Source organism: Ciona intestinalis, unplaced genomic scaffold, assembly GCF_000224145.3.
Source record: "Ciona intestinalis unplaced genomic scaffold, KH HT000170.2, whole genome shotgun sequence".
In the NCBI taxonomy this organism is placed as follows: domain Eukaryota; kingdom Metazoa; phylum Chordata; class Ascidiacea; order Phlebobranchia; family Cionidae; genus Ciona; species Ciona intestinalis.
In genome coordinates, this window is record NW_004190492.2 from 1 (window position 1) to 22,432 (window position 22,432).

The following is a 22,432-nucleotide window of genomic DNA, read 5'->3' on the forward strand; positions in this document are numbered from 1 at the left end:
CTCGCTGTCAAACCAACCTGCGTGGGCGTTAACNCCGATAGTATTCGCCAACGCCTCCCTCTCTGGCGCCGACAAATACTTTTGATGTCGAAACCGTCGATCTAGTTCGTATGTTTGTTGCTTCGAGAACAAAACCCTTCGTTTTCGACGCTTCTCTACCTCATCGCGTTTGTTCATTATGACGTCACTATCAGGGCTTGTCGGTTTCTCATTGTGACGTATGAAACACGAATCTGTAGATATATAACACGATGACCAATACTATTATTTATCCTCGAACACGATAGCGAAGATCAAATTAATTAAAACAACGAAAGAGGAGGGGATTTAGCAGAAAAATGACAAAACACGGCACGGATGAAATGTAAAGGAAAGACCGTCAGTACGTCACTAAGACATTATTATAGAAACAGTATTTAACTCACCGTTAATGACGTCATCAGCGACCACGTGGTCCAAACTTTCCCGCGAAATATTCTCATCTCGTGATTGGCTGGAACCGCTAGCAGGGTATGACGTAAGCTGTGATGACGTCACATCCGCTTGATCTTCCGTTAATGTGCTTTCTATGGCGTGTTCGTTAATCGAATCGTTGTGAAAATAAGGGGGTGGTTGAAATGTATTGTGACCGGTCATTATGTCACTATGACCCGTTATGACGTCACTATGATCATATTCCTTGATGCCTTTGTCTCTCTCTTGTTCGTAATAATCTCTCTTATCATCAGGCATCCCATAATCACTGTTGCTATGATACCACTGGGTTGGATGGCCGGGCATTTGTAGAATATCCCTCACAGAAAAACTGCTGCTTTTGGTTGCGTGCATTATTGTAGCATTCTGGGAGAATACAATGTATATTTATTACTTAACTTTAAGGGGTTTAACGACTGTAGTTTTGCTGCTAATTCTTTTCGTTGTTATAAATAATCGTATTTTTTGTCATCGTATTCAAAGTGATACAGTTTATATTATATTGTAGGATTATACGACCAGTTCTCGGAAAAGATTCTCGTGACGTCACGTTCATGACGTCATCAAATTATCGTGACGTAACCATAGTTCGGAGTAAACAAACCCGTAAAGTTTTGTTCGCTACAACTTTAGTTACGCTTCCCAACTTTAGTTCCAAAATACTTTGGGTTCAATTACAGCGACCCGCACGCTATTCTGTGACGTCATAACACCACAAAAATGTGACGAATGTAATTAATTAATTACGTCACAAATCTTTGATTAACGTCATATTTCCTTTTGTGATTTCAACCAGATTTTAAAATATTATTCTACAAAATAAACGCAACAGCGGCTGGGACAATTACCATTGTTGTTTCACAATGATATTTATTATATTACATGACGTCATAACTAATAATCCCGATTTTTCGACATCCAATTATCACTGTTTAACACCCGAATTCGATCCTTTATGACGTCACTGACCCGTAACCATTTGCAGCAACCGTAACGACTAAAACGACGATTGTATCTCCTGGTGAATTAGTGTCAGCTTCGATATTTCTTGGTTTATTCATTTTACATTGAGCGTTGTGAACACGCATTGATTCGACAGCGAGCATGGGTTTTATAACATTAACAACCAAAAATGTGAGACATATTTTGTGAAAACTGGTGTAAGAAACTGTTTATATTTTTAAATGGCTAGATTTTTTCTGATTCTTTTTGCACAATCAGTGTTCTAATTGTCGTTTGTTCGAAAGCGATTCTCATTGTGACGTAACAGGTGTACGCGCGCGTGAAGTGGCTGGTGGGAAAAATTTAAGTGGATTGTGTTTGAGGGGTATAGGGTTACATGGGGGGACGCAGGTGTTGAGGGGGGGTGTGGGTTGGAGGCGTGGGAATCTATTGGGGAAACCAAGGGTGTTGTGGTTCTTGGGGTAAAGTATATAAGCGGTTAAGTTATAATACGGGACTTATACAATATTAGGAATGGTTGTGGTGAATAAGTTGAATGAATGTAACTTTTGATTATCGCACCTATGAGAGTTAAAACACGGCGTGTTTCATACACCTTGTGTCCACTTAAGAGTCACCACGTATGTAATTTTGTGGGTAATTGTTATTTTGGTTTAAAATACACAGAGGGAATTAGCAACAGAACGACAATTAGTAAAACGCGCTATACGGAAAACTACTTGAGTAAAAGTGACAAATAAAAAATGGCCGCGTTTGAAGGAGTTCCTTATATATAAATATTAGAGTCCGTATTCTAATGAATATATGAATATATGTTAAATTATAGAACAATACATACACCGCATGCTCGCTATCATGTATTATTACAACATTGGCCTAAACTAAGCTCATCGATGATTGGGTTGCAGCAATCACCGTTCAGTTTCTTGCATAAACATACAAACAGTAAATTGTGAATTATTAATTTATATTTTCCCGCCATTTTAAAATGTTTAGTCGTTTTGAATTTAAGTTTTAAATTTGACCAATGTCATAATAGCATACTACTACGTCACTATGCACTACAATAGCCATTTATACCAAACAATAACCCGGCAGCCATTTTGAATTTCGGGCAAAACGAATCTATTTTACTCAGTTTTTATAAACTTATTTAGCTCTAATAACAAGATACTTATTTAAAACAAGCGTGCTAACGTTCTGCACTTTTTCTTCTTGTAACATGTCTATTCCTATATTCTCTTTAAAACAATCTAATGTTTTGACACTGATGCTACGTTTCTAACTGTCTAAGTTAATACTACAGTAGGGTGGGGGAAGATGGAGGGCTAACACCTAACGTTTCCCATTTTTCGAATCGCGTTTTGAACAATTATAAGAACGCTGTTTTAGAGTCGCGAGGCTACGGTTATATAATTCTGTAAATATTCTTTCTTTACTACAAAATGGGCGATAAAAGTGAATGAAAACATGGTCCATCTTGCCCCAATACATGGCCCATCTTACCCCAACCTACTATACGACAATCGAGTATTATTTTAGCACAATCCTCTGGTTTCTAGAACTTAAAAACATCTTTCCCTGCCTCTTTTTCTTCGCCCCAACCAAACGTCGCTAATGTCGCTATTTAATGGGATATCGAATTACTGTCTTTATTACGTCACAGGGGTTGCACGTGCGAAAAACTTCGGAAATAGAATCGCGCCTGTCAATCAAATATCGCTGCTAAGTAATTGACATTATGACGTTGGTAATAAGCATTATAGATCTAAAGGATCTTCTGGCGGATTTATTTGTGATTTTATATAAACAAACAAACAAATAAGCTGGAAGACCACTTTGATGTTTATAGCAAGGTGGGGTAAGATGGTCCATTTTCATTTTATTTTTCTTTCCAGTTTGGTACCTGAATAATATACCAGTATCCTCATGACGAGCGTCGGTAATTGGTAATTAAAAAGTATCCCATCTTACCCCACGTTACTATATGTCTGTTATATTATACCTCCCACTGTTACTGCTTGAAACATCTGCTGATTTAAACTCATTCCTACATTTAACATATATCCAGTTAATCAAGCTTAACTTAGCCAATGCTACGTTAGCTTGGCCGTAGTTGCTTAATTACTACGGCAATAAGTTTGCTTAGCTCAAATAATGTTATCAGCTGCTCGTGCTTCGTTGATGGCTTATAACACGAAGCTTTGCCCGCATTGTTACGTCACAGTAGTTATAGTTGGTCAACATTAACATCATTTGTTACAAAACTAACTCGTTTGTCGCGACATAATTTAACGGAGTTTGTTTTTTTACCCGTGGGGTTGGGTAGACTTGATCGACTAATATTTTAAGTTTATTTCCAGTAAATATCGTCTTATCTTGTTTAAACATTTCGGTGTTGGCTGTGTTTTGATTTTGAACCAAAAACTTTAATTGGACGTTGGGCTTTTAGGTATAAGGAACGGGTACACCGTTGGTTTAAATTGTAGTTTGGTGTAGCCACGTTTTTATTTTTTAACCTTTTCGTCAAGTAGTTTTGTTCTTGCGGCTAATTCCTTTTTCTTCATTGGTTTAACTAATATGATCTTCGCTATTGTATCCGAAGAGATAATTGGAAAAGTTATGCGCGTTTTACGCCACCTAACGGACCTATATTTGCAGCATAAATACCGCATGGGGCGGATAACTGTGACGTTCTTCACCACCGTCACGCACCAGTGCGCATCATGACGTCACACACATGGCGCCACGGGATTGGATATACATGACGTCAGAGCCCGCCTAAAGCCCTCCCCGCTTTTCGACGATTACGCTTCAAAACAAAAGTTTCATCCGCGCGAACATATACTTCAGCACGCTGCAGTTTGGATGAAGCACCAGCAGATTGGGATTATGTGCGTTCCTACTACAAGGCTTGAGTTAAGTATTTGATTACTTGCATTGCTATTATATTACTAACCATTATATGCACCACTACTAACTATGTATAGTAACTATATTTATATCATATATTATACTAACAAAAGTTTTGTGCCTTGCGTTCGTTGTTTAATATTATTCTGTTTTCAAGAATCTCGAAGCTTCTTTATACGTCATTTTACGTCACTTGCGAAGTTGGTCACAATCGCTGCGTTTATTATTAATAATCGCTGATTATATTACGTCACAATCGCCATTGTGACTTCATTATTACGCCAAAATATTTATTTATTGCGTTCTCGCTCGACCATGCGCTTGCAACGTTACGATGCGGTTTTATATACGCGTGCGTTTCGCGATTTTTTTTCATGGGGCCCCATGCACGTTCTGCGTCGACGCAAGGCACATTACTTGTATATTCTAATTATATTTGCGCTATGAGCGCAAAGCAAGAAGATCAAAGAATTGGTAAAGTATAAATCACAATTGGCATTATTACGTACATAAGCTCTTTTCTAGAAACATCGATGGTGTGACGTCACGAAGTGGTGATGACGCAACAGAAGAACCCACTCCGTAAGTTGATTGTTTCGTCACAAACTTTTGTATCAATATGGCAGGTTTTGACTTTATTTTTTATAGAACATGGTATGTGACGTCACAGAGAATCAAGCGGCCATTGTGCGAAAGAAAATAAAGGTAAATATGACGTAATATGTTAACCGATATTTAACGATTATATTGTTGCAGAAAAGTCAGCGAATAAAGCTGCCGAAGAAAGGCGCAAGGTATTGTATATTATATTATTGTTTGTATTTATTATAATTTGTAAAACACAACAACAATATAAATGTTGTGGGTTGGGGTTTAATGAGAATATTTTCATTCTCTTATCTCATCCCAATTGGTGGTAAACATAGAATATATAAAACCAGGACTTTAAATAGCGTTGTTTATTGCTAAAAACTCAGTCAGGAAATCTAGGATTTGGGTGCAAATGTGCAAATGTTATCCCATCTTACCCCACTTAACGTTATCCCATCTTACCCCGCTTAACGTTATCCCACCTTAGCCATCTTATATCACAACATATGTATATATATGTGTGTTTTTAAATTCCATTTATTGAAATCTTATTGTAAAACGTGGAAGTGACGTAACTATTACGTTTGTTTGCAGACGAAGACGCCGATAAAGGATACACGGTTTGAGGCTTGAGTATTATAAGTATGAGTTGTGTGTTGTATGTGTGTCTTGTCTGCGCTGCTGTATTCTTATTCTGCTGGACCTAATGTTGCCAGCTATTTTTAGTCAGTCACTACTATAGTGCATTTTGCATGTCTATGAAATATACGCAATGAAACTATGGCGATTATCTTGCTGGATCAGATTTTGTTGTTGTACACTCTATTGGGTACTTCGTCTACAAAGGTCGAACCCTTCAGCGATTCTGTATTGTCCTGATCGCTGGGTGAGAACGCTATGTTGGTACACAAATACTCGAGTAATATCAACACGCAGTATAATATGCGCATAAATTAAGTAAACTTACAATTCCCGTCTATAATTTAACAAGAATAAGTATAAACTTCTCCACCCTAATAAAATATACAATTATATATCCTATTTAAACGTCATGTAGCGTGATTGGGACGATGGCCACGTCACGATTACGCTACGACGTCGATACGGTGGGTCAGAGCATTGTCATGACCCTGCGTTCGGTGCGGTTACGTCAGTTTTGATTGAGTTACGTCACGGTCAGGTGTTGCGTGGACGTCGCCGCCAGTGATGCTACGCTAGATATATAGGTCACTGTCAATGCGGTTCGTAACAACTTGACGCAGTTTCGTAGCGGTCGATGCGGTGCGTAACATCCGGACGATATTATATTGTGTGAAGATACGACGAGAGTCTCGCGGTACCAACATGGCGACTTACCTTTTGATTGGGACATGCGGAGCTGTTGTTGGCTTCGACTCCTTGCGGTCGGACATTCAATATGGTGTACACTGCAGATGATTATCCTTCGGGATTTGAACCATATTTTATTTGTAGATGTTTCAGTGATTATGTCCGCGTTAATTACCTTTTTTGACCAGGTCCCTTGTTTGATATATTTGAGCTGTTGTGTTTTGTTGCATGTTTGGCACATGTATGTCGCTGCACTCGTTGTACTATTTTTGTCTTTTTGTTGGTGTGTTCCTTGTTGTGCACATTGGTGTGCGTCGTTGTATTATTTTTGTCTATGGGGTTTCTTTAACCTGCGTGGACAGTAACATCCAGCAAGGGTTTCTCACCAGAGTAGAAACCCACTACCATTGGCTGGGGGCTTGTCGTGCCGTAGTGGCTTTTCACCAACGCCAGCCACATAAACTATGAAGGTATTTTAATCCTGTTTTTATTTTACAGAATAGTGAAAGGAGATCTTCGCTAAATGATAAATTGTGTTTGGCAATTTCACTGTTTTTTTGCGCTGCTTTTGTTGAGTAATAAAACGTTATAAATCTATTTAGATTATTATACTTTACTTTAAAACTGGCTGACTGCAAAACACCCCTAAACGCGCCAACCGTAATTGCCAATTGGTAATTCGCCAAACAGGGTGAATTCCCTAGTGGTACAGACCACGCGTTTGAAGCGTTATGTTGTGCAAAGTAACATATCCTATGGGGTGGCGATACTTATTATAGACGCGTGTCGAAGCTTGCTGCAGCTGTTGCGTATTAATACTCGACCTCAAGGTGACTTTTACACGTTACATTATTCATTGTATGCGTTTAATTATGTGTGGAATCAATTAATTAAATTACTTTTCGTGTCTATTGATCAATGATTGAGAAATTGGCTTCAGCTGCCACTATAGTTTCATTCATTTATTCAATATCTTCTAAAGATGCAGTCGCAGTATAATGTCTGCCATTTTGTTGCAGTTCTAGTTTTATTATTGTGTACTTGTATATTAGGGTATGTAATTTGTAATTATGTAAACTTGTGCTTACTATGGTTTGTACTATATTGAATTAATAATAAAAAAAAAATTTGGAAAAATATTTTGTTTATCTGTTAATATAGTCTAAAGTTAATATTAAATAAACTATTAAATAATATTGTAAATTTATATTAGTTAGGTAATACTGGTAACGTACAGGTGTATAGAATCTTATTTATTGTGTAATAGTGCAAAACGAGAGACCATAACGACAAAACATTATGGGGTCATGAGTTAACGTTAGGGGTCAAGGGGTCAAGGAATTAGCCCCGTTAAGCAAATAACAGAACAGGTGGATTCTTCACCAGGTCTCTTGCCTAGTTTTAGTATGTGTGGAGTTTTAATATATAATTTTTTTTTAATAAATATGAACTTAATATATTGCTTTGTTACAACAGTTTTGATGAGTCCGACAACAGACCGTTGGAGCCGAGACACGAGAACTTATTCAACGCTGAGCTTCCTATTGATCGTGAATATGATTATGATAATTATTATGGGGAGGTGAGGTTGGGGCTTGGGGTGGTATGCAAATATAATAAGTGTCTCAAGTCTCTGTTCTTATAAATCTGTAATAATGTGTTCTGTGGTTACGTGGGCGGGATGTTGTTGCTTGGTTCACTTGTTGTAATGAGTATGGTTGGGCTGTTTTAGTTGTATATTCCTATTTTATACAAGTAAGGTAGATAAAAATGAATTTGTTGTGATATTGCATATCTAATTTGACAGCGAGTTTAAATTGTGTGCATCCACCATGTATGGTATGCAACACCTCCATTATAATTCTACATTGAGCATAGTGTCCACCCATAGATACCAAAGCAACGCAAGAAGACTGTATCAACACAAACACACACCGAATCCACTGAGGAAAAGAAAGCGACATATTTCCTTGATAATTTATTTAATGGGTATGACCAAAGGATACGACCTCATCATAAAAGTAAGTTAGAACTGATTGTGGGTGTTTGTTTATATATTATTTGCTAAAAAACTCACTGCATATTACTGTATGTTGGTGCTAACAGTACTTTTCAAGCAATGCCTTTTTTTCTCAAGTAGCTCTCACTCACACCATGTTTTTAAAGACGAATTGTTACAAAAAAACTTATTATAAATAAACCTGGTATAAAAACCACCCAAAGTAACTGAGTTATAACCACAGGGTCCCCGGTCAACGTTACAGTGAATATCTTCGTGAATAGCTTTGGTTCTATTGCTGAAACTACAATGGTGAGTTTGTTGTTTGAGATGCTTTTATCGGACATTGTTCCAACCCAATGTGAAACTCACCAAACATCAGGTTCAACCAATACTTGTATTGCAAAAATATCTTACAGTGCAACTGGTCGGTCTTTTTTGTGTGTTAAGTATTTCTGAGCACTTGATAGATATAGAATAGAACATGCGTATATAATGTAGCTTAATTAATCAGCCCCATGGCATGCCCATGTGGAGTAGATTACCACTCCACTATTACACAACCACCTTACAACAGGACTACCGTGTAAACATTTTCCTTCGATGCCGATGGAACGATCAACGCATGGCGTTCACTGGGTTCGATGAAGATGCGGTTGCTCTTCATCCATCTATGTTGGAAAATATATGGAGGCCGGATCTTTTCTTTGCTAATGAGAAACATGCTAACTTTCATGAGGTTGGCGTTGTATGGTGGGATGTATGGTGGCAAGCTTTAATGTTTATACTGGGGGTGGGAACATTTCATACACGGTTGTTGCACACCATACATGGTGGCTTCATACACCTCATGCTCACTGTCCAGTTGAGGGATATTTAAATGTTCCTCTGGGTGGAAAACCAATGGTTTAAATACACGGGTGTTGCACACCATACATACACCTCATGCTCACTGTCAAACTGGAAATGCAATAACATTACTAAAACACTTTTATCGACCTAAACCATATATAATAACAATATATAACTAAAACTATTATATTTATTACATCAAGTAAACCAAGTAACAATGTTCCACCCAGGTTACCACGGAGAACAAATTGTTGAGAATTTATAAGAACGGAGACGTTTATTCAAGCGTTAGATTAAGCTTAACATTGGCGTGCGCGATGCATTTACAGAACTTTCCAATGGATATACAGACATGCAAGATGCAACTGGAGAGTTGTAAGTTGTTGAGACAATAATCAGTAATATGATATTCTGTTTATAGATTGAAGTAAAAACTTTACTCACTAAGTATTGAATTTAAACAAGAAATGAATAAACTCGTGCAATCGTCTGCCCTGGGCTAGGGGCAGGCTCACTACCCAACACCCCCTGTGCCAACATTATTAGTTCCATTGTAGGTATTAGACCAGAGTTAGCTCGTTACTTCTACATACTCACATACGTAAGCGTTTGGACCTAATTGCCAGCAGTTATTGGTTGTCATAGAAACATAGGCTTATATACATTGATAGAGTACATTGGTAATATTTATAACATCATCCCTACTACACAGTTGGCTACGACATGCGAGACTTAGCCTTCCAGTGGCAAGAGGACCTCCCCGTACAACTCCCACCCTCCCTTACTTTACCCCAGTTCCGTATACTTGGTTACAAGCTTGGTTCGTGTACAAAGGTTTATAACACAGGTGGGTTGTGTGGCTTACAGGCTACCATGTATGTAACTTTGTGGGTGGTTTATTTAGACAGCCCCTTAGTGACCACTGGGCTGGAGCAATTGCCATTAAGTGTCTTGCCCAAAGCTACACACAATGGTATTAAAGTGTCAGTTTTCTACAACTCTGGTACAATAATAGCTTGCACTAACTTTGTATTTAAACGACTTATATTTCGTTCATATCCATGATCACTCACGAACACAGGTTCATTCACGTGCATCGAGGTTTCATTCATCCTTGAGCGACAGATGGGATATTACGTCATCCAGACCTACGTCCCATCTGCTCTTATTGTTATATTATCGTGGGTTTCCTTCTGGATTAACATGGAAGCCGCACCAGCACGTACAGCGCTCGGTATAACTACAGTGCTCACTATGACAACACAAAGCTCTGGTGCTCGTGCTTCCCTGCCTAAGGTTGGTACCTCATGCTCGCTGCCAAACTAAATGGAGATAAGGTTAATAAGTAAAGATGTGGGTGGGTTCAAGCTATGACCTATTTTCGGCCAGAGTTGACATTCAAGGTGCCGCAAGTCATTAGTAACCACTGGGTTGCAAAAGCCCCTCAAACTGTAAATATTACAAAAATGCACCAGTTTTATCACTAAACATATCATAACTTTCATTATAATGTAATGAACCCCATTATTACATCACAGGTGTCGTATGTGAAGGCAATAGACACTTGGATGGCAGTTTGTTTGTTGTTTGTGTTTGCTGCTTTACTCGAGTTTGCCGTCGTTAACTTCCTATCGAGGCAACAACAACGGTTGATCAAAGTCAATATGGGTTGGTTGATCAAGCAAAAGGTGGGGGTTGTAACTTTGTTGTCACGTATGTAACTTTGTTGCCACGCATGCAACTTTGGGTGTTATTATTCATTTATGGACCGATTGCCATTATGCAATAGAAGCAAACAGCCACAGTCGAGTTGCTGAAGCCATTGAAGTGTGTAAATAATATTATTAACATAGAAATCATATTTTTCACCAGAGCTATCGAGTTACTGAACATCGCAGCGCGCCAGCGCCACCCAGTGAGGATTCAGGAGATGACGCGACAAGATATTGCATTGTGGGAAGACTGCCCATAAAGGTGAGGGGTCATAGGGTCACCACTGGGTGGTAGTAAGGAGTCATATTGTTTGTAGTTGTGGTGGTATATAAATTTTGTAATTGTTGTGGGTGTATGTGTCCTTTGGCAAGATACTTAACAGCAATTGTTCCAACCCAGTGGTCACTAATGGGTTGTCAATATTGCAGCCACAAATTTCCACTAACTACAAACCCTTTTCCACAGGAAGAACCCCCAATTAAACAAAGCATTGCTGAAGATTACAAGAAGAAAGCTTTAGCCATCGATACTTTATCAAGAATAATATTCCCAACAACATTCCTTATATTTAACATTGTGTATTGGTTGTCTTATAAGGTGGGGTTTTATAACTTTGTGGGAATATTGTATATATATATATATATATATATATATATATTTATCCATGCTGCGTATTCTACTATTTGTTACTATACTCTTAGGTTTAGCAGCGGCGCTTTTATTTGACATTTTACCTGCAATAGTTTTACCCATACAGTGTTTTAACAACTGTCGTTTTGCTACTAATTCCTTCTCTTCACAGTTTTTACACTTTTTCTTTCCCCAGATCGCAAACAACGACAAAGAGTTTTACATGAAGGGGGCAATCGAATACTGGAGTGATTGAGAAAGTTGCAATGTTTTGTTATTGTTTGTCATCAGCTGTGGTTATGTGTTGTCTGTTTAACAAATTCGATAACAGAACGTTCTTTGGCGAAACGCGGAACAATCGATTCAACCCAGTGGCCACTAATGGGTTGTCTAAATCATACAGAAAAACAATAACTCACAAAGTTACATACATGGTAACATGTAAGTGGGCGCGAGGTGTATGAAGCAGAACACCCGTGTTAAAACGAATGTCGTTTTCCGGCCAGGCCAGGACAAATAAGTTACATTCACTTGTATGACCAACTTACAAAGGTATGTGTTGGGTGGGGAGACATTACACAATTGAAACCGACCTCCCATAGTTTTAATGTCATTAATAATGTTTAAGTTCATGACCTATATATGAGTACGTTGGTTCAAAGGTGCTTTGTGTGTGGGAAATGCAATTTTATTTTACCCTTGCAAATTTGAATATTATGTATTTTCTAAAAAAATATCCTAAAACAATAATGACGTCACGGGATATGACGTCACACCAACTCTGAATTAGTTTCTCAAAAATAAAATGTGTTATAACCCTAATATGCCTCGAAAGCGAGCATCAGGTGTACGTGTGACGTCACATACTACATCACGAGAAAAAAAATACGCGACACGCCCTCGTACTGGAATAGCGGTGTCTGTGATGTAATAAAGGTAGACCCACGTGACTTTATTAGTCATGAAACAAACAGTGAGTGTTACGTCATAAAAAGCATTGTTTGAAACAAATTAAAAAGGCCACACCCACGCTAACGCCTGTCATATCTTTTGTTTTGATTTCAGCAATATATGTTTTATTGTGGTTACATTATATGTAAATTAGGTTTTGTTTGTAAATAGTTTTTCAATAAATTCTAGTATAACTGTTAAAATGTGTTAACAGTTGGTATTTTACTGCAAGTAATATATATTGTGCAGTCGAAGTTGTGTTGGTAAGAGAGAGAAATCTGATGTTTGAACAATTTCCTGTTTATGCGGGTCGAGTACAGAGGAGGTCTCTCTCTTTTATACAAGGCAGGCGTAACCGGTGATATATTAAGAAGGCACTTCGCGCGAGGGCGTGGCTAGCTATTGAAAAACGGACACAGGCCTCTCAGCTTTACAGCCAGTTTGTTTAGCGCTCGGCCAATTCGCTTGCCAGATTTCCAGAGATTTTCAGTTCGGTTGATGTGGTAAGTTAAGTTATAGCGTGGGATGTGATAGCCGGATATGCAGTGTAGCTTGTATGCATGCGAGCGGGTATATTGATTTTGGACGCATTTTATTTAATGTTTCAGAGCAGTTGCGTTGCGCCTGTTACAATGACAACGCCTTTTGGGTGGGTCCTGTTGTTTTTGAGTTACAGCTACGCCATGTGTTTAGAACTATGTTATATAGTCACCGGTAAATGCAGCGCAACGAATTAAAAGATATGTTTGCGCGAACAGTGATTAAAAATTTATATTAACTTATAACATGCAGTTTGTTTACAGTTTTATATTTCACGTAATGTGTTTATAAAGTAAGAATGTATAATATGGCTGACGAAATAAAAAGAGGCAGTACCGTTACTAGTATTTGTCGGAACTTAAAACTTGGGAAGTCGAATAATAAACGTTTAAACCTTGGCGAGGATTCAAAACAACGCAAGGGTATATCTAACTGTTCGTGGCTTTTAGTCGGGGAAGACGGTACAGTATTATTGGAAGCGCCCGCCGAACGGGAACAGGTAGTTAATCTTTATAATTTGCTTGAAATACGTAGCATAATATGTTGGGTGCTAAAATATAGTTGTACTAATTAATGTTGTACATTAAACAGAATCAAATACGGTTAAATTAGAAACACATTAACACGTATATAACTTTGATTGACAGGTACAGCAACTTCTAAATAGAATTATTAGTTTTCAACTCCCCTGTTTGTTATTAATAGGAAAAAAAATAAATTGGGATAACTAGTTAACAAAACATATATTTTATTTTTATTTGATAGTTATTTTTACCAATAGCATATTTTAAAAGCTGTCATTTTCTTCATTGTTTTAATTAATTTAATCTTCGCTTACGTCTGCGAATGAATCATTAAACCTTTATATTATGCAAGATACGACAACATTCATTCGCCTCTGTGATTATGATTGCAAACCATCGAAGATAAATGACTGTTGTTTTGCTACTAATTTTCTTGTTTTCTTTGTTTTGTTTAATTTGATCTTCTGCATTTCATTTACAATAGCAAAGATAAAGAATATTGCGCAATAATAACATGATAATTTACAACTTATGAAATTTCGTTCTAGATCCGTCAATGTAATTTCACAAGTATCAACCCAAAGCGTGGGTACCTCGATAAACGAGAGCAAAGTATTTTACGTAAAGATCGACGGTCAACACGGGAGCCCCCTGAGATACAAGAGAAACTTTCATTGAACCTTGACCTCCCTCTTGCACCGAATTACTTCGGGCCGAATGAGGATGAGAATGAACAAGCGCTGGATTTAACGAAAAACTCACGAAAACCAGATTCACCGTCAAGTTGTGATTCGAACCCACGGACATCGGCGTTTTCGATCCGTGACATCATATCATTGTCTCCTACCCCACCGTGTGGGGAGAATACACATAGAGATCGTATTAATGAAGGAAATATTGGAGAAACGACGGAATATAATCAAGACCAGTTTGAAGGTGAGTACATCTAATGCTAGGTTGGGTTACTTATTTCACAATGTTTCGAAACTTCTTAAAAGCAGGGATAGTTAGACAAAACAATCCTGTGAAGCAATTCCTATTAATTGTAATGTTTATGTTTAATTGTTTACTGATTAATGCAGTGTACAAACCATAGGGTAGGTGTGCCCACCCTGCAACCCCAGGTTTGGTGCCTATGAATGCATAGCTCAGTGGTGCATTTAAATAATGCAGCCATAAAGAGGGTTTGTGTAAAGCTGTTGGCCCGCTCTATGTGTATTATGTTTGTCGTGTTCATTTATCACAACATAGAAATCTTAAACAGATTGTCTTCAAATAAAAACCGAACCTAGTTTTATGTCGACGCGCTCCACCGCACACAGCAAGGAATCGTTTCGATTAAAAACATCGAATGCTGACTCAGCATATGGTGAGTCATGTTGTTGTGGTTTGTTACGTAAGGTTTTTGCTTCGTGGCTTTTAGTGTGGTGGCTATGATTCAGTGTAACTATTATCAGGGGTCGCGAGAGTTTACAAACTTTTACACAAAGAGATGCATAATATATTTTACCGTAAACCGGGTCAAAATTTTGGTCAAAGTGATCACAAGCAAAATGTTTGGTTTTGGGCCAAACCTGGTTATCCACACACTACAGCTCAGTTCTCAAGTTCACACAAGCAAAGTTAACAAAATAAAAATTAGAAATAATTTTCCTCATTACAGGGTCTTCCCCCGATGAGGTGACATGCCCTCCATTTCCCTCTAGTGGCCAAAGTGGTCGTGATTCGTTCCACATTCAACCTACGTCCGCACAACATCCAAGTTTCTTATCTGGAGGTTCCAACATGAGTGACTTGGACGCCCTGTATTTAACGTGAGTTGAAGCTGCGATATCAATGTAACTTATCCTCCCATGTTGTTTTTCATACACCTTATACTTACAAGTTACCATGTATGTAACTTTGCGGCTGGCATAGGCGTTTTTTATAAACACAGAAGAGGCAGGAATAGTTAGACACACATTCCTATGCAACAAATCTAAATTATTGGTTGTAATGTTTACTGCCTACATTGGTTGGTGTGGTGTTATTGCTATTTGGCTTGTCATTTATATCCTCGCGGGTGGTCTGACTGCAATAGTTTAATCATGGTTGCCACTCCCATGCCCACAGTCGAGTTGCTGGAGCTATTGCAGTGTGTGGATAAGCAGACATGACTTTTGGTTGGTTTTTTCATTTATATCTTCATGGGTGGGAACTTGAGTGAATTATCCATGGTTGCCACTCCCATGCCCACAGTCGAGTTGCTGGAGCTATTGCAGTGTGTGGATAAGCAGACATGACTTTTGGTTGGTTTTGTCATTTATATCCTTGTTGGTGGGAACTTGAGTGACTTATCCTTGGTTGCCACTCCCATCCCCACAGTCGAGTTGCTGGAGCTATTGCAGTGTGTGGATAAGCAGACATGACTTTTGGTTGGTTTTTTCATTTATATCTTCATGGGTGGGAACTTGAGTGACTTATCCATGGTTGCCACTCCCATGCCCACAGTCGAGTTGCTGGAGCTATTGCAGTGTGTGGATAAGCAGACATGACTTTTGGTTGGTTTTGTCATTTATATCCTTGTTGGTGGGAACTTGAGTGACTTATCCATGGTTGCCACTCCCATGCCCACAGTCGAGTTGCTGAAGCTATTGCAGTGTGTGGATAAGCAGACATGACTTTTGGTTGGTTTTTTCATTTATATCTTCATGGGTGGGAACTTGAGTGACTTATCCATGGTTGCCACTCCCATACTCACTGATAAACACGATGAGTGGTATAACACACCACACCTGGTGTTCGCTTCAATTCATTGTTACAAACCACATTCCTTTGTTACATGACAATCATCTATTCATGTTCCAATAAATCTTATTATTCAAACAATTATTTTATTTGAATATTTAATTAATTTGCAAACAAAGCCTTGTCTTTATTTTACCCCACGTGAACAAACACTGCGTTTGACAGCTAAGTTTTAACTGTTATTGCTACCACTACCAGCATACTTATGCACAAACTGGCTCCTCTGCTATAAAAAGGTTATAATAGCAAAGCTTTGCCTACCATGATGATGGGGCAAGACTTCATATGATCATCATAAAATGAACTTTTTTAAACTGGAAGAGCCAATGTAAATAATAATTAATGTTCATAGCCCAACATACAATAATATAAATGAATGAATGTAACTTATTTATCCAAGTAAAAATAATATTATATTGAATATATTTCCGATAAATCATGTTTAACGCTTTTTGCCGTTCAGTTATGAAATGAACAAATATAGCGATGTTTACCCAGCGTTAAACACCACGCCCTTATGTGAATAGGTCTGCCCACCCTTTACACATAGCGTGTGTGTTTTACGACCACACCCATACACTAAGTACAATGCGCTGCGCTAAGCTATTTATTACTTGTGTGCTATGGGGGGTTTGCACAGTAACCTGAAAAGTTGTGTTTTTGATAATTATTCCAAAATGGAAAGAAAACAATAACCTTAAGTTGGTTGCATCACAAGTGTTTATATAAGTTAAGTTTTATTTAGCCGACACTTCAGTATTTTGTCAAAAATTTTTTTCAATATTTTTATTTTGTTATACTTTCAGTTCTCGGAGGTTGGGAAGAGTGGGAGCAGGAGTGGGAGGAGATGAGGAGGAAGAAGCAGATGACCAAAACTTGGTGGGATAATTGTTTCTATAATATACTATATGTTTAACAGAAAGCTTCTGTGTTTAATGCTTGATAATAATAGTTTACATACTTTATGAATGCCATATTAACCTCCCTCCCCCCAACAGGACCACCCTCATTCCAACACATCCAGGGAAACCCCCCGCTTATGTAACTTCTTCACCGGCCAATCACGCGTCCGGAAACATCGGCACCTGTCGTGTAGGAGCACCCCGACCCCAAGCATGAGGTACAGCGACCCGAGCTCCCCCGAGGAATCCATCTTCACATTATCCGAGTTAGAAGGAGGATTCTCATCCTCCAAAAAACGAAGGATTCATTTCTGTGACTTTGAAGGCTGTGAAAAAGCTTATACCAAAAGCTCACACCTGAAAGCTCATAGGAGAACGCACACTGGTGAGTGATGTCATAATTGTATGATTACCTTGGCACAAAGGTTATGGGTTCGTAGCTCCATGCTGCTACCATTGTGGGTATGTGTCTTCTTGGGCAAGACACTTTATGGTAATTGCTTCAACCCAGTGGTCGCTAATGGATTGTCCAAAATGTCATCCATACAGAAAAACAATCACCCACAAAGTTACATACATGATAACTTGCAAGCGGGCACAAACAAGCGGTATTTATTCACGTAAAATTCGAGATTAAAGCGTATGCAGCACACCCCAGGAAAGATATTCCTTTGTTTTAAATCAGCGTAAACAAAATGAACTTGGTATGTCTGTGTACGAATCAGTGATGCGTGACGATGTTTGAGCCGTCTTAACGCTTCACTAATCATGACGTCATCGCCCACACGATCGTTGTTGAGCATATAGGCTCCATGCCCGCTGTCGGGTTAATGGATAAAACTTATTTATCCTTGTGTGGCGTGGCAACGACAGTCATTATAACGGGTGTTCTGTTCCATACACCTCGTGCCTGCTTACAAGTTACCACGTATGTAACTTTATTACGATGCGCGGTTGGTTTTTAACACCTCGTGTTTGATTCGTTGTTATAATAATCGCCTTGTGACGACACAATTTTATAAATCGCGAAAATATTGAAAAGAATTCCATTGTCCTCGAATAAACACAGGGGAAGCACGCCGCGGTCTCGACGTTTCGCGTCGAGCATTCACGCGTAACAAACCCACTTCATGACGTCATAAACGAAACGCCCAACCAGATTGTTCACCCATAGAGAGCTTTGTCTACCATTGTTTCGTCACAGTTAGTTTAATAAACGAAAGTTGGAAACCGCGAAAATGGAATGTCGATATTCGACGTCACAATATTCGTACTGTGATGTCATGATGGAAGAAATTGTGACGAAATAATGACGGCTTGACGGTTGTTATAAAATATTAAAACAATATAAAAAAATAAACCAAAAATTTAAAAAGTAGGTTTTTATATGTTTGAACACGAACCTAATATCAAATTAATTAAAACAAAGAGAATGAAATAGCAACAAAACGACAGTCGTTAAAACACGCTACTGACGGTTAATCATTGAAAATTACGAAATGGTTATGATAAAGTAATGAAATGAAAACACACAATGTTAAGTTTAATATTTTTATGTCCGACCTGTCTATTATGAAGTGTATGTCGCCCGGGGCTGGGAAAGAATGAACGTGTCGCGATGTTATGTTCGACTAAGACACGCCCTTTGTTAAAATTACCAACTCATTATGACGTCACACTCGTGGTGGTTGTGACGTGTCAGAAGCCTCTGTTACGTTATTTATTCTTTCGTCAAATTGAAATATTGTGACGTAAAGTAGTTGGTTTGTTTTATAACAATTCTGTTTTAAATCCCGAACAACGAATTGGGCGTATTACTCCATAGCGTCGTCTAGCGGTTGTCGTTTCTAACATGTTATAGTTTTCGTTTTATTTGACACTTTAATAAGTAGATTTTACCCGAAGCGTGTGTTTAACGACTGTTGTTTTGTTGTTAATTCCCTCCTCTTCGTTGTTTTATTTAACCCAATCTTCGCTATCGTATTTGAAGAAATAAATAATTATGTTTTGACACGATCGCCGTTTTGCAGTTACATTGCCTTTAAGTTTTTTTTGTTTGAATGTAATCTTCACTTCTGTAATAAATCACTGTTTAATTTCTAAACAGGTGAGAAGCCGTACCGCTGTACATGGGAGGGTTGCACCTGGAAGTTTGCGCGATCCGACGAACTCACGAGACATTACAGGAAACACACGGGATATAAGCCCTTCAGATGCCGCCAATGTGAAAGAGCGTTCTCGAGGTCCGACCACCTGGCTCTACACATGAAACGGCACCAACTTTCATCCGCTTGAATCGCTTTGTTTAATTTCTGCTTCTTCCGCAAATAATAGATAAAAGTTCCACAACACGAGTTGTTTATTACGTCCTTTTGACGTCATTAGCGTATATTGTTCCCTTAGTTACGCAACAATCGCTTCTTTAAGGCGTCTTATTCAATTAAATAAAACGAGCGACGCAGAATGGCGGAAGGTCACAAGTAAAGTTTCGAATGTCAGAGAAGCTGCCACCACTGTAAGTAGTATACTATGGCAACATTGGGTCTTGAACTACGCACCATAGTGGTGCGACAACGGGTAAAGTTTGGTGTTTTTATTATTACCCGCAAGGTGGATCGAAGAGCAAGCATCGCGTTCTGTGGCAAAAGTCGGAGACTAAATAAATCGATTTATCCCACACAGCAATCAAATATATTTTTACATAGAATAAAATTTTTAATATCTTTACTTAATTTTATTTTGGATCGAATTCCGCCTATTCCGCGCGTCTGTTCCGTGTTTTCCGCTTTCTTTCGTGTTGTGCTTCCCTGTCAATCAAACAGAGGCGTTGCTCATCCTCAAGTTGGACTTCATGACGTAAGTATGACGTACGTAAACAACGTGACGTCATGGCAGCAAAATAAATAACTGCAGAAACTAACGGAGCGACAGAAAATAAAAAAATGTTTTGTAGCATGAACTAACATGTTGCAAACGTGCAAATTTTGTAATTTGTTTAAAATAATATTATGAATTCACCAGCAATCTATTTTGTAAGTGATGAGTTTTTATAGCAAGGCATGCCAGGAAAGATGAGATGTTGTCCATTACGATATATCATAAACTAAATGCCAATCATTGCCTAGTTGAAAATACAAAGAATGTGTTTATTCTATGTGAGTGAGGTTCTTGTCGAGGACATGGGATTTACATCTGTCAGTTTATTAATATTACTCAACACAAACAAACTTTGTTACAGAATCGTAATATTTGCAATCATATGTAGTTTATACAAGCAACATGACCAATGTAATGTTAGAAGATGCATTATCTAATGTTGATTTGTTAGAGGAGTTACCTCTACCTGACCAACAGCCATGTATTGAACCTCTGCCAACATCCCTTGTGTATCAAGCAAACTTCGATACAAACTTTGAGGATCGGAACGCTTTTGTAACGGGGGTGGCAAAGTACATTGAAGAAGCCACAGTTCACTCGAATATGGTAAGCTATGTATTTTGTGTGATAGTATAATTTTCATCAATAGGTTACATAGGAACTCGTAAGCGGACATGAGGTGTTTGAAACAGAACACCCGTGTTATAACAACCGTCGTTGCCCCGCCATGTGAGGATAAATAAGTTACATCCGTGGTAACTTGTAAGCGGACATGAGGTGTATGGAACAGAACACCCATGTTATACCGCTACTGTTGCTTGGTCAAGCGAGGGTAAATAAGTTACGTTCATTCATATATTGAAAATCTTCCCACAGAACGCGATGTTAGAGGAAGGCCACACATACGCAGTAATGTTGTACACCTGGCGTAGTTGTTCGCGTGCTATACCACAAGTTAAATGCAATGAACAAGCAAACAGATCCGAGATTTATGAAAAGACCGTCCAAGTTCTGGAGCCTGAGGTTCAAAAACTGATGAAGTTCATGCATTTTCAGGTGTGTTTAAAGTATTAGTTTATGGGTTCTATAAGGGTGAGGTACTTTGGTCTGACGCATTATGTGGTAGCATGGCGAAAACAAGGTGTAAATGATTAAACTAGACAAAGTTGGTATTCTGTTAATCTCGGCAGTGGTTTGAATATCATATTTGCGTCCCCACTATTTATAGAGTAACTGATTAATAAATATTCATGAAACAAGATCCTACAACAAGGCACTCCATTGAACCTGGATTGTTCTATTACCCCAACACCCCCACAAATAATAACATTCCTGTACAACTCACAGCAATCACGGTAATGGACCAACTCTGGTCTAAATCTCAACCCCACAATAAGGACCTCAACCATATACAATATACATATAATATATAGAAGTCTCACCAACCTAACACACATCTACAGAAACTTGCTGTTGAAAAGTTCATGGGGGAAGTGAAGCGTTTATGNCNNNNGGAGCGTCGTAAAGACTTTGTATCTGAAGCTTACCTTCTTACACTGGGGAAGTTTATTAATATGTTTGCTGTGTTGGATGCGTTGAAGAATATGAAAAGCAGCGTCAAGAATGATTATTCAGCTTATAGGAGGTAATGTTGTGTTTACTTGAAACCATGAGCTGTTAAACCTTCCATAACTCCCCCAATACTGCCACCATTGCATGTGGTTGTCTTAAAGGGCCTAAACACACCCCAAATGTACTTCGCTTTAATCGATAGAGTGTGTTTTTCTAATTCCAACGACACCTTACTTGTTTTAATCGGTTCTGTATAACCAAAGATATTCCAGCTCAAACACCGTGAAATTCAAAAAACTGATTTGAAAGTTGCGTGGCGAAAAAAATTGAGAAGTGTACTACCCACGTGACAAAATTGTTGAAGCGTGGCCGCTCTCATTCAGAAAGGCGAGAGGCAGTGTTTTCAGCGAAAAACGAGAGAACAAAAAAAAACGCAAAAAAGCACAAAAAAAACGCAGGTTTCGCTTTTACGAATGAATCAGTCACGTGACTAGTACGTTCCTATGTCACAATCACGGAGCTCGTAGTAAAAAAAAGATAGCGCTAGAGATCACTGTTTGAGGACGAATATCTCCGCCTATACTGGACCTATTTTAATAAGCAAAGTATTTTTGGAATCAATAAAACGGTCGCTTTATGAATTTACCATAAAAAATAAAAGTGACGTGGGGTGTGTTTAGGCCCTTTAAACAATACAGTTACGCCAATACCTCGAACCTAAAAAAGTTACTCACAATGTTACATACATGGTAACTTGGAAGTGGAAACGTGGTGTATACTACAGAACACCCGTGTAATAACGAATGTTGGTAACT

At 38.4% G+C, this 22,432-nt stretch overlaps 4 protein-coding genes and 1 long non-coding RNA gene across 5 annotated transcripts; 4 read left to right on the top strand and 1 right to left on the bottom strand.

Annotated features, from left to right (window-relative positions):
- Positions 1–17: 17 nt before the first annotated feature.
- LOC104266693 (homeobox protein ceh-22-like) lies at positions 18–828 on the bottom strand (the record flags this gene model as incomplete). Its single annotated transcript, XM_009863539.1, has 2 exons — positions 426–828; positions 18–233 (listed from the first exon to the last, which is right to left on the bottom strand). Coding segments are annotated over exons 1-2 (619 nt in total), but the record flags the coding sequence as incomplete, so codon positions are not given.
- A 4,066-nt stretch (positions 829–4,894) lies between these two features.
- On the top strand, positions 4,895–6,450 carry LOC113475239. The gene is made up of 4 exons (XR_003396984.1): positions 4,895–4,932; positions 4,999–5,055; positions 5,107–5,144; positions 5,536–6,450. It is a non-coding gene; the product is annotated as an uncharacterized LOC113475239 (long non-coding RNA).
- A 776-nt stretch (positions 6,451–7,226) lies between these two features.
- ci-glyr (glycine receptor) lies at positions 7,227–12,056 on the top strand. Its single transcript, NM_001171882.1, is given in 12 exon segments — positions 7,227–7,323; positions 7,747–7,852; positions 8,162–8,291; positions 8,514–8,581; positions 8,847–9,008; positions 9,352–9,496; positions 9,834–9,968; positions 10,203–10,417; positions 10,660–10,809; positions 10,994–11,095; positions 11,300–11,431; positions 11,661–12,056. Coding segments are annotated over 12 exon segments (1,476 nt in total). The 5' UTR covers positions 7,227–7,252; the 3' UTR covers positions 11,721–12,056.
- Positions 12,057–13,217: 1,161 nt separating this feature from the next.
- On the top strand, positions 13,218–19,632 carry zf(c2h2)-23 (zinc finger protein). Its single transcript, NM_001078397.1, is given in 7 exon segments — positions 13,218–13,454; positions 14,028–14,415; positions 14,744–14,848; positions 15,143–15,293; positions 17,073–17,145; positions 17,265–17,553; positions 19,276–19,632. Coding segments are annotated over 7 exon segments (1,386 nt in total). The 5' UTR covers positions 13,218–13,262; the 3' UTR covers positions 19,464–19,632.
- Positions 19,633–20,410: 778 nt separating this feature from the next.
- LOC113475240 (cytoplasmic FMR1-interacting protein 2-like) lies at positions 20,411–21,715 on the top strand. The gene is made up of 3 exons (XM_026839200.1): positions 20,411–20,651; positions 20,922–21,101; positions 21,509–21,715. Exons 1-3 carry the CDS (start codon positions 20,448–20,450, stop codon positions 21,692–21,694), a joined length of 570 nt encoding a protein of 189 aa, XP_026695001.1. The 5' UTR covers positions 20,411–20,447; the 3' UTR covers positions 21,695–21,715.
- Positions 21,716–22,432: the final 717 nt, after the last annotated feature.